General features: G+C 40.5%; 1 protein-coding gene across 1 annotated transcript in view; it reads left to right on the top strand.

Annotated features, from left to right (window-relative positions):
* Nucleotides 1-12,549, top strand: part of LOC126191820 (mutS protein homolog 4-like) — a 317,523-nt gene that overhangs the window by 214,178 nt on the left and 90,796 nt on the right. Inside the window, exon 14 of the mRNA XM_049932555.1 lies at nucleotides 7,324-7,437. Within this exon, the coding sequence (XP_049788512.1) occupies nucleotides 7,324-7,437 (114 nt within the window). The remainder of the gene's footprint in view (nucleotides 1-7,323; nucleotides 7,438-12,549) is intronic.

Genomic DNA, 12,549 nt, shown 5'->3' with positions numbered 1-12,549 from the left:
GTAAAGTGCAAATGCGAAAATCCGCGCGAAAAACGGTGAAAAGTGGACGCTAAAGAAAGACACGTGTGAACAGTAAAATAGTGAGACGAGCCAAGATTTCGTCATACAAGTTGTTAGAAAGGTGTTTTGTGGTAAAATGTTGACCGAAATTGCCTTTTGAACAGTGAAAATCGGACAGTTTTGTGTGGACCCATAAACTGGTATGCTGACGATAATGTATTGTGGCGACGCAATTAGTGAATGACGTCACGCAGCCGCGTAGCAGTTGCACCAAAGAGCTTCGATCCGCGAGGTGATTTCACACAACACCACGGCGAGCGACGCAACTTCAAGACAACGAGCGCAGTCCCGGCATCTAGCGGCCGAACTACAAACTACGCCCGCCTACAGCGCCACGGAGCGACGCAACTTCGAGACAACGAGCGCAGTTCCGGCATCTAGCGGCCGAACTACGAACTACGCCCGACTACAGCGCCACGGAGCGGCCGACGGGGAACTACGTCGCCTTGCAGCTGATCTTCAACTTCACGCGAGCTCCAGCGGCGGCACAGCCACGCCCATCTGAAACGTGAAAACATCGCGACTCGCGGTAACGTCGGTTGGTGAGTGAAGACGACGGTTTAACATAACAGTAAATTGCAGTGTGCAGTCTTCGCGATAAATAAACAGTTTTTAACTGATATTTACATTAGGAAAAGTGCTCAAATGCAATAATTTCAGAAAAGTTGCGAAACATACTCTGAAGTATAGCATGCTTACGTATGCACACTGCACTGAATAAATGGTAATGTTTTGATGAATTTGCATTTATAGATTTTGTGAGTGTTGTGATTATCTTGTTTAAAACATTTTTTTTATATAAATTGTATATGTGGAAATTGTTACTGGAAATTTAGGTTTTTGAGGGCTGTTATGTTCAGTACTCATGCATGTTGTATCATTTTGGGAGTTAACTGAAAAAAATGCAGGTACTGTTTGATTAGTTTCATGGTAATTAGGAGTGTTTTGGGTTATTGGAGGTTATTTTGTATTACTTGCCTGGGCATTAAAAATAAACCAAACATGGCTTCTGAAGATAAGCAGGTCTGTGAGGCAGTAGTTGAGAGGAAAGGGATAGGACAGGAAGACAGAGATGATTCAGGAATTAGTGGTTGTGGACTGTCATTAGGAAGCCCATCAGCACATTCAACTAATTATCCCGAGACACCGGGACAAACAATGAGAGCTAGGCCAGTTTCAGAGGATGCCGATATACGGTCGATGTTAGTAGAGTTGCTAAAAGGTCAAGAAAGAATGCTCAAATCATTAGAGGACTATTCACAAGAAAGTTACAAATCACTAAAGGAAGATTTACAAGAAACTATAGTACGAGAAATCAGAACATCGTACACAGAGATGGAATGTAATCTGAGGAAGGAAATACAGGAGTTACCGAAACGACTGAAGATGAACGTCGACAAGAGAGAAAATAAGCTACAGACAAATATAAACCAGGTCCAAGGAGACGTGGAGAAGACGGAAGGAAAGTTAACAAAGAAGATAGAAGACGATGTTGAAGAAACTAGAACCGAATTGGGAGAAAAGATCACCGAGGTGACGCAGATGCAGAAACAATGCAACGATGTGGTTGAGGGGATAGGAGATAAGCAAAACCAATTGGCAGTCAATCCGAGAAATGCTATAGCCGTGCAGCGAGAAGAAGATGACCAGTGGGTTGCAATCGAAGGTGAGGACTTCACTTGTGGAATCAAGAGGAAGAAAGGGACTACTAATTATGATCAGTTTGGAGGAGGATTATTGAAGAAATGCTGGCCCAAAAGTCGTCAGTGTGCAGCACTTGAGGACCCACTACGATGCAGACCACTTAGTAATTGGAAAGGAACGTCGGAAGAATTTGCCAAACATTTGTGGGAATGGAACGAGATGTTGGAACAACCCCTGAGTGACAACGTAATGGTATCTGCGGTAAAAAGAAGATTGAATCAAAAAAGGCAAGGAACTGTATCTAGGAGCCTAATCAAAGGTAGAGGGGCCTTAATGAAGATACTGGAGCAGTTGGAGTCTATTAGATCACAGGAACACAATAAAGCTAATGATCGAAACAGAGAAGGGAGTAATGACCCAAGGATTCATTTTAATCATTCGTCTGATTACCGAGGAAGAGGCGGAGGAACCGAAAAACCGAATGACACTCCAGGTGAGGTCCGGTCAAGAGTGAGGGCTACCAGGACCCGAGTAAACCTGCTAAGACATGGTTAGGACATTTGGCTGTAAAATGGACTTTTAAAAGAGGGAAGGTTTATTTATATTGTGTTTTGTAATGTATTACAATTAGAGTTGCATATTTCATATCAAAAATTATCTAAGGATGAATATAAAACTTGTAATAAATATGTTGTAGTAATAATTCATATGTTCTGTGTTTAGGTAATAATTTTTGAGTATATATGCTGTGTGTGTTGTCATTCGATATTGGACTAGAGACGACTATTGCTGGTTGAGATGAAAAATTGTAATCTTGGACAATGCTATTTATGTGATGTAATAATCTTTTGTAGAAATTGTTGTGGAGGCAGCCCACTACCGGAGTCCAGGACTATTTTGCAAATTGTAAATTCATTAATTATTTGTATTGTATGTTCTGTTTAAATGTAGCTATGTTTTAAATCCCTTGCCGATTCTTTTTCGCCTGCGGTTCAAAAGAAGTTTTTGAGGGCGGGGATGTAAGGGGTCCGCAGGCCCTTACTACTAAGTTTGCGCTCACACAGGTCGACAGGGCAACTATCGAGTAGTGTGTGTCAGGTCGCGAGAGCTAGAGGGGGTTCACCGGAGTGCCGAGTGCGGCTTGGGTAGATTCCCGCGAGGCGGGAAGAACTGGGCGGAGAGCAGTTAGAGTTGAGATGTGCTGAAGTAAGGGTGTGGTAGGTTCCCGCGAGGCGGGCAGAGCTGTGCAGAAGCCAGCAGTTGAATTAATGCAAATTATCGACAAAGGGAGTGGCCATCGCCGCGGTTTAACCCCTTTGTGTTAGTATTATACGGGAAAGTGAGAAAGTTTAGTTACAGAGTGATTTCAGTGATATTAAGTGCCGCTATTGAACTTCCGCGTCTACCGCGCCGGCATTATTTGGATTACAGTGATTGGAGGTTGCGTGTGACGATTAAGAATAACTAAAGAAACCTGTGCTGAGATTAGCCGTCATTAACAGTGTATTGACGAAGGCAGTGGCTGTCTCCTTATTTTGTGCCTTTGCTAAGAATATAGATCTTGTTTGTGAAACTGTGTTGTGTCCTTCTTACCACCAAACAGTACTTATTACAGTATTTGCGAAGGACAATACGGAATGAAACATCCCCTGAGCAGTCCAATCCGATTGCCAGCCCATTAGGTACACGGTCACATTAATTAATTATCTAAATTTGGGCTGCTATTCAGATCCCGAACGAGCGGATAAATAAAAGGGCATGTTACAAGGTGCATGGGGTTAGTACACTTATCGCTTGGTCATTATTAACTTCCTAGACCTTGGAGGTGCTATTTCACTCAGGTATAGTTGAATCAGTGTAAGCTGATCCCTGACAGTTGCAGTGGGCTGGATGCGGCAGCTTCGCAAACCTTCCTTAATCAATAACATAAAGCGATTTTGTAAACTCCACTATGGCAGTGCCTCAGTGTTGTTACATCTCTGTAGGTGGCTACTCAATTTATCTGCAGCCATTCATGCTTTACTGTTGGAAGACAACAGCGCTATGAGCTGTCTGGGCCCTTCTTATTCTGCCTCGACTGTAACTCTCAGCTAGCATCACAAGGCTGAGTGCACCCCTGACCAGTCCTCCTACCAACAAAAAATTCCTGGCAGCACCATAAATTGAACACATGTCCTCTGATTGCCTAATGAGAAGGCACGGTCCTTATAAGAGTGCTGAGGCCCCAAACTTGCTTCTCGAAGGGCATGGATACACACCCACATATTGACAAACTGAGTAGTGTATGTGCACACATTAACCATCCACTGCATCAGTCGTGCTGAAAACAGAGAAATGGAGGCTTCAGAAGAAGAGCTAAGGGATGCAGTGCACTTCCTTTCAGTGGAAGGAGTACAGGGAATGGAAGTTCACCAAAAATTGGCAAAAATGTATGGGGAGCACAATGTGTCCATAATAATTCCAATGCACCATCTGATCTCTGGTACTGTGGCTGACAGGTTAACTCACTGTTCTTCAATAATGAGGGCTTCCACATTCTGGACAATGGTTTGAGTAGTGCAGTGTGGCATTCAACATCCATACTTCCTCGAATAGCTTGTGCCACAGCTTGACTTTGACAATGGATATGCAGTGCTCTTCTTATACGTGTGCCATTCATTGCCCACTTACTGTTCCCCGCATACTTCTGCTGCCAAGAAATGTGCTACACCACTTTGCTCTACTTTTGAAGCCTCCATTTCATGACTGAGTGCAATGGATGTTTGATGGGAGCATGTGCTTTCCCTATCATCATGGGGGTGTGTGAAGGCCCATACCAAACAAACTAGTACTTCCCCACAGTGGGAAGTGCACTTTGAAATTGCCAGTAGAAGAAAAGGAGATGAGAGCTGTTGAATTTAGGTGATCACCACAAGATTAGTGAGTGCTCTGCTTGGAGGTAAATAAATGTTACAAAGGATGATTGCTGAGGCTGTTTTTATTTGCGCAGCTATTGCTTCCAATGTGGTATGGAGAGAAATCTACTCACTGATGACATCTGTGGGAACCAATGTATAGACTCCTCCAGATGCTCTCTTTGGGACAGTAAGGTTCTCGTAGAACACAGGGTAAGCTCAAACAGTTGGAGAATGGTCATCAATCAAGTGTGTTTCTTGGAGAGTTACACAGATTGCAGAACAAGAGGAAATTAGTTGTTGTAGTTCTGGCAGATGTCACCTTCACAGCAGTTCTGTTGAATTATCATGTTGACGGTGTCCTGGTTAGGCATGAAGAGGCCAGGAAGACAAATCATGCCCCAGGATCACTGTCTGTAACCAGTGGGGTTGGAAAAACATCAACGAAAATTGACTCAGAGTCCAAAAGCACACTGGGTCTGCCGCCAGCGAGGCCAACAGAGTAGTCTTCTCCCCAGGTCTCCCATTCTCTTTCATAGCTTTTGGTGGTCAAAGTTCTCATGAGGGCTTATCTGCTGTGGAGGTAGGAAAGGAAGAAGAATAAGCAGCCACAGGACACGCCATCCATGGCTCCTTCAGCTGCTGTATAATGTTTGGTCTCTTATCTGACGATTTCTGGGGAAAGCGTTCCTGAGAGGGAGCCCTGTCACTGGTAGAATGCTGGAGGAGGTTGCAGCTTCTCCAGTCGGATGCGTGGAGTGGTTCCTGGAGGTGGTGCTGTAAGAAGCATGAGAGGGGAGGGTCTGTCACTCCCATGGCCAGGTATACATGCACACCTGCAGGATGTCAATGTTGAAGGAGTAAATAGACCAGGTACTGCTGATAACCTGGTTACTGTAGTGACAGAGGTCAATTCCATTGAGACTAGATACAAACATTTACATTTTTGTTAACTTCAAAATACAAGGGGTGATCTGTGATGTTCATTTACTGGATTTTGTGTTCCTCAAAGAGGGTAGCATACTTTGGGGCTCAGGAGGGTGGTCATTCCAACAATTCACACAGACATATGGTAGCACCCCTGGTGAATTTTCCTTAAATAGCCAGCCACAATCTCCACAGATTGGGTCATTGTACACGTGAAAGCTGTATGCCCAAAGTGCTGGAATTTAAAATGCTGCATCAGAGGTGGGAAATATGACTTCACTTTGCTTCGTAACATATGATTTTGACTTTTTCTGGAAGTCAACTCTGTCAAATGTGAGAATTAATGCACTGGTGTCTACCTTGTCTGGTGGTCCTCAACAGACAAATTGTATGAAATGGATGCCTCACTTCTCAAAGTGTTTGTGTAGTTCTTCATCTTCCTGCTGCATTAGATCCTGGTGAAACATTAATCCTTGTACCACGCTGAGGTGCTCACAGTGTGTGATGGTAACAGGTACATTTCCAAACTTTTTACAAGAGAGTGACACCCAGGAGTGGGTAGTATTTACTGTCTTAATTAAAATGCAACCACTTCACAATTTGCTAAAGAAGGGGGTTCACCAAATATGTTTTCAACATACTCCAAAAAAAATATTGGTTTGGCAGAGAGAAGGGACCTCCAACTGTCTGAAAATAGCTAGGAGGGAAAGTTCCTAGGGTCATAATGAATGGCTGTGAATCAACAGCTGTCTGAAGAGACTACATGGGCCCTCCTTGCTACAAGATGATATCTTGGGTCATTTCATGAGGCAAGTATCTGCCATGATGTCGCACACTCCAAACAAGGGCTCCCCATGTGTGCCACCCAGCCAGATAAAATGCTATATGACATTATGTCCAATGCCCAGTGCCACCTGATAGACAGGCTCCTATTCCTCAGCATGCATGGGAAGGTGACAACTCAGGCATCAATAGTGTGATCTCTGCATAGTCCAGTACTTTATGATCTCCTCATGTGGACTGGCTATGATGCTGTGTATTGGGAAACCTTCCTTGCACAGTCCACACAATCTGTAAAAAAGTTTGAAAAAGACTGAGGTCAAACCCTTGTGTGCTGACCAAACATAAGTTAACTGAAAGATATGGTGTAAAATAAAGGGAACAAAATGGGAAAGTCAGAATCAGTATCCTATGAGCAAGCTATGGTGTAGCAGGTTAGAGAAAGTTGGAGAAAAATTGCAGCACAGAAAGGGAGAAATACTGCAATGGCATGGACCCTGAGTTTGCCACACACATACTCACAAAAGAGTTGTGAGCCTCCAGGAATGTGTGCATTTGGTATGCCACATGAGAAAGTATCTTCTTAATTCTGATTAACTGTTTTCTTCTCTAAAATTGCCTCATACGAACTGAAATGCTAGTTAATTTGGTAATACTTGAAACATCTATACTTTCAAGAATATTTTGGAGTAATGTATTGTACTTCCACATCAATGTCTTTAAATTATTCAGTTCTGTCTCCCCACCCTCAGATCTCATTTCCTCCTCCTCCTCCTCCTGCTCTCTTTTGTGTTCCTTCTTACAAACTGTTTCCTTTTGTGATACATTGCTTAGTGTACTTGGATTCTGTTTGTCTCATTGTTCAGTTTTGGCAGGGTCTTTATGTATGTACTATTTGTTTCTTGAAATGAATAGATAAAATCTATTACAATACTTCTTAGTTTAAAGACTTGGTTATTTTATATTTTAATCACTGTATTACTGTAGTTACCGGTATCATGCACTTTTTATATTTCAGATAGGTTGCTATGTTCCGGCTGCAAATGCAATGTTTCGAATTGCTGACAGAATTTATGCCAGAATAGGATTTGATGATAGCATTGAGTGCAATGCTTCCACTTTTGTTCTTGAGGTAGGTCTGTTTCAATTGATATGAAATTGCCAATTTTATATCTTCTACATTATTTTTGAAGAAAAATTTGATTTATGGGTTTGTAGCTGGTGAAACATTTTTTAAAATAGATATTCTATGGCTAGATTTTTATTGTTATGTATATTATTTATTTGTATTTCATTATTTGTGAATAGTTTTAGGGTCACAGTCCCATTCTTAAGTGATTATTCTTGTATTCACCTAAACTGTCAATCTGGAAACTGGCAGCATCAGTGGTCACAATTAGACTAAACTTAAACAGAAATTTGGTACCGGTATACAGTGACCAAAGATTATACAGTCCTGCCACACATGCAATATTTTGATTTTCAGGTAGAATTTATGCTATAATAGGACTTAATGATACCATTGAGTGCAATGCTTCCATTTTTGTCCTTTGGGTAGGTCTGGTTTAATTTATACACATTTGATCAGTTTATACCAGTTCCAAATGAATTTTAGTGTAATTTTGACTAGTAATGATGTCAGGTTCCCGTTTGACAGCAGCTTGGCTGATAACAAGATTGAGCACTTGAAAATGAGGCTTCAACACCAAAATTAGTTTCAAAGAATGAGGTATTCATATATAAAATTAAAAAGAAACTATAAAATGTAGCTGTAAAGTAAACTAAAGTTCTGAATTCTGGTCCTAAATGGGACAATTGGGCATGGTAAATTGCCATGTGTCTAAACAAAAGTAAACAATAAAATGAACCAAGATTACTTACCTGCCAATGGAGCCATTAGATGCAGTGTTAGTGGGGCAAATAGTCAGCATGCCACTCTCCTGTTCGTTGTCAGGCTTCTTGATCTTGAAACCACTACTGATTGGTCTAGTAACTCCTCAGTTGGCCTCATGGGGCTAAGAACACCCTGTACCAGTCCTCCTACCAAAGAAAAAAATCCCTGGTGGTACTGGGAATCAAACCTGGGTCCTCTGCATGGCAGGCAACCATGCTGACCACTCAGCTGTGGAGGTAGACTAAATGTAGCTGTAGAACTTCAATTCAAAAACTGTTCTCTAGAGTAGATTTATAGTGCATTATTTGTGAATATCTCTTTTGTCAATAGAAAAACACGCAGCCTAAGACTTGTCAGAAAGAAAGTGGGGTAATTGTGAAGCACCAGTTTAAAATTTAATCAAATAATTTTGATCTGCTTTTTCCTCCTAAATTCCTGTTCTTATTTGGGTTCCTACCACAATCATATGTTATCATTTAGTTCATGTTACTACTATATAGGCAATTTCCATTTTATTAGATGCCACAAGAGTGGGAGAAGGAAGGGTGAAAAAAGAAGAGAAAATTAGGTGTATAAATTTATCTTTTCGAGTTTTCAGGCATTTTGTGAGATTAGTTTGTAGGCAGAAGCAAAGCTATACAACAAAATAAGACAACGAGATGGTTTTTTGAATGAATCAAGCAATAAAACAGGTAAAAGATACCAAGGTTGTGTAGATATGAGAGAGATGGACAGTCTGTGGACTGCTAACATTTCTGAATCTTTTGTACATATAGCCACTGCCCTTTCTCTTTTAGTGGTACTACAATGATATTAGTTTGTATGCAGCTAGGGGTGAGCATGTGTCCAATTTTCATGATTTTTCTGCTGAACATAGCACACTGACTGGAATCCAAACTTTTTTTCTTTTTTCTAAGTTGATATTAAATGTTCATCCTTTTTATTTGTCACACTTCCCGTATGTACTCTTCATGGTGGTTAATGCAATTGCTATTTATTGTGAAAAAAAACATTAGTTCGTTGCTTATTTCCCACAACTAATATTGGGTCTTATTCATTCTCAGGTGGTAGCTGAATTTCATAAAAGTAGCCAAACTGATAAGTGCATTATACTGAAAATGCAACACCTAAATCTATAATTAGTAGTCTCTAAACAAAAGTAAACAATAAAATGAACCAAGATTACTTACTTGCACAAATTTTGCATTCATCACATAAGTGCTAATGACTATCTCTGTGTCATGTAGAAGCAACAGAATGGAAGTACCTTTAAGGTTGAGATTGTGTAAAAATCTTTCGCAAGAATAAAATATGTCAAAATTAACTAGCAGCATTTTTGGTTAACAATAAGCACAGCACTACACAGAGGACAACATTACCAATGCTAAATATAGTCTCTCAGCTACTTACAGTACGGTTTAGCAAAGAGGAGAGAATGACCAGGCAGAACATGGGGGAAAAAAATACAATACATACACCTACATAAGGTACTCTAATTCACTATCACCACAGTACTGTCACAACTTTTTTATCTACTGCCTAACAGCTGAGACACTTCCATGTGTTGGAAAACAATAATCCAATAATGGATCCACTCTCACACTGATACATCGTCCCAATCAAAGACAAATGACAGAATAATAACTGGTTGGCTCACAACCTATGTGAAAAGATAGCAGCTCATCTCCTCTATCCAAGCAGTCTTTATGTTCCACCACACTATGAATGAACCACTGTTCAAGCTCACATACAATGTTACAGATGGCTTCAACATATGGCACTGCACAATAGTGATGTTTCTTGTTACTGAACATGGCACAGTGGCCACCACTATAAGCTGCTAAACATCTACATACCAACTGAAATTGATGAATTTTCAAAACACAGATAAGGGGTTGCACATGCAGGATTCATGTCGCTTACAGAATCTCGGAACCCTTCATGCCCCTGAGGGGTAATTACCCACTGAGGGTTCAATTATGATTCAATCATGAAAGTAAATTGTAAGTATCACTTTCTCATTGGACTAACAATTTTTAAATAGATAACTAATTCTAAAATTTTCAAATATGAGCAGTAATGCATGACTTGATGAGATGGAGGTGACAGTGAATGTGTTAATGACATCATTTGAAATTTGCATGCAGTCTGTGATGACAGCTAGCAGGTGCTGACCAATTGTTTGTTGTGCATGTTTATTATCAGCTCCACAGAGTTATCAACTAGCTCATTCCTCTTCTTCTATCAGTCAGTCATTCACTCACCAACCAAGTTGATGGACACATGAGTTGAAAGCATTGCTGGTGCCTCTGATTTCACTACCTTCTCAACATCTTTTGGAATGTGTGATGACAACTAGCAGCAACCGACCACATGTTTGGTACAGCACATTTATTACCAGCTCTACAGAGTTATCAACTAGCTCATTCTTCTTCCAGCAGTCTTATTCCAGCAGTCTTCTTCACTTGTGAAGTGAATGCACTGTTGGTGCCTCTGATTTCACTATCTTCTCGACATATTTCAGATTGTCAGATGAGAAACAGAAGCAGATGAATGAAATTTTTCCTGTTCAAGTACCAACTGTTGGGTAAAACATTGCTAATTAACAACACTGCCTATCATTTACTTTTGAACACAAACAACTTAGTTGATAATATGTAAATAGGTGTGTCAGTTTATCTCTTATTTGTAGTTGTGGTGTCATTGAAGAGTAATTACAAAAAGATCACCATAAATGACATACACAGTCACAATCTAAAAATTGCTTCATAGTAAGGACAAAACTGAATTCCGCATATTATTTAAGCTGACTTTTTCACTGCACAATAAAAATGGCACATACAGTTCTATGACATAAAATCAGTAATTGTGGTTCCAAGCTTATGAAGTTTTACATTAGGTGAGCATGAGGAAAATTCTTATAGAACTCTATGAGACATATTTTGTTACAATATTATCGTTAACCTAAAAAGAGAAAGTATACACTGCCATCATCATGTGGTGAGTGATTTCACTTGCAATCAAAGCTGCAACAAATGTCACATATGGTAACATTTTGAAAGACAGTGAACAGTTAGCACTATGTACTGTTACCTACCCTCCCCATTTCATCAAGATGCTTATGTTCATCAAGCTGCCTCCTGAACATGCCTGATCTAGAAGTAGTATAGCCTGTGAGCACTCCACTTGTAAAGCTTAGTATGCATTCATACATTGTTCTGCAATTCTTTGTCACAGACTCTTTGTGACAGACTTTTTCACCCTGCCACACAAAGAATCATGTAAGCATTTAGGTTTGATGTAATGAAAGCTGGAAGCAGAGAACTGAATTGTCTGCTGTGCTGCTAGAAAAAAAAATCTTTAGGTAAATGAAGCAAAGCTGTATTCCTTGCTGAAGTAGTTTTTCGGGAAATGTTTTACTGCTTGCAAAAAAAATTGAAAAATACAGATTTTTAGATTCACTTTTTCTTTCATTTTTTTTTTTTTTTTTTTTTTTTGCTATACAATCCTTCTCAAATGATTGCAGGAAAACTATCTGGTAAAAGTATTTGATTTTTTCACATCTTGTAGTCTCATATCATAACTCGATGATAAAGTCATAATTATTATGATACTTCCAAGTTAAATAACTCATTGCCCATTGTTCACAGAATTTGCAGTGAATTATGAGTGCAAAGTGTGATTGCTAATTCAAAGGAAACAGAAATTTACTGTCTGAGATACATATATAAAAAAAATAGAGGGAAAAATTCCACGTGGGAAAAATATATCTTGTGGCGTAGAGCGACATAAATATCAATATTTGTTGTGTGCATAAGTGTGCTATCTTTGAGGAGAGGGCTTTGGGCAGGATGTTGGACGCTAATGGCAGTTAGCCTCCGGACTTGTATCTGTGTAGAAGCTAAGTGTGAATAAATCTGTATCTGAGAGAATTCTAGTTGTTTACCTGCAGCTATTCCATATTCCCTCACTGGTGACCCCGTTTTTGTGTAATATGCGTCTGAGTTACCGCCCGAAGGTTATTTACGCGCCTACTGCGTCGGGTTTCTCCGCGATCGTGAGGGCCTTTGTTCAGCTCCAGACAATGGCCTTTCAGCATTCACCACCGCCCAGATTCCAGCAACATCTCTCCAGCACTCCTGCCGTCGTAGTGGACATGCCGCAAGAATCTTCGGAATCCTTCAGCCAGAACATGCAGTGGAATTCATCGAGTGCCGCCAGTTTCTTCCAACCGCCAACGGTCGTGCGTGGACTCTGGCTTTGTTAGCCTGGACCTTCCCACGAGTTCTCCACAGAGTGTTGGTCGGAACATTCCTACTCCTGTGTTGAACACACAATTCAATACAGTTC

Source organism: Schistocerca nitens, chromosome 1 (assembly GCF_023898315.1).
Source record: "Schistocerca nitens isolate TAMUIC-IGC-003100 chromosome 1, iqSchNite1.1, whole genome shotgun sequence".
NCBI classification, from domain to species: domain Eukaryota; kingdom Metazoa; phylum Arthropoda; class Insecta; order Orthoptera; family Acrididae; genus Schistocerca; species Schistocerca nitens.
Note: the sequence above shows the minus strand (reverse complement) of the source record. Positions and strands in the feature narration are given on the sequence as shown.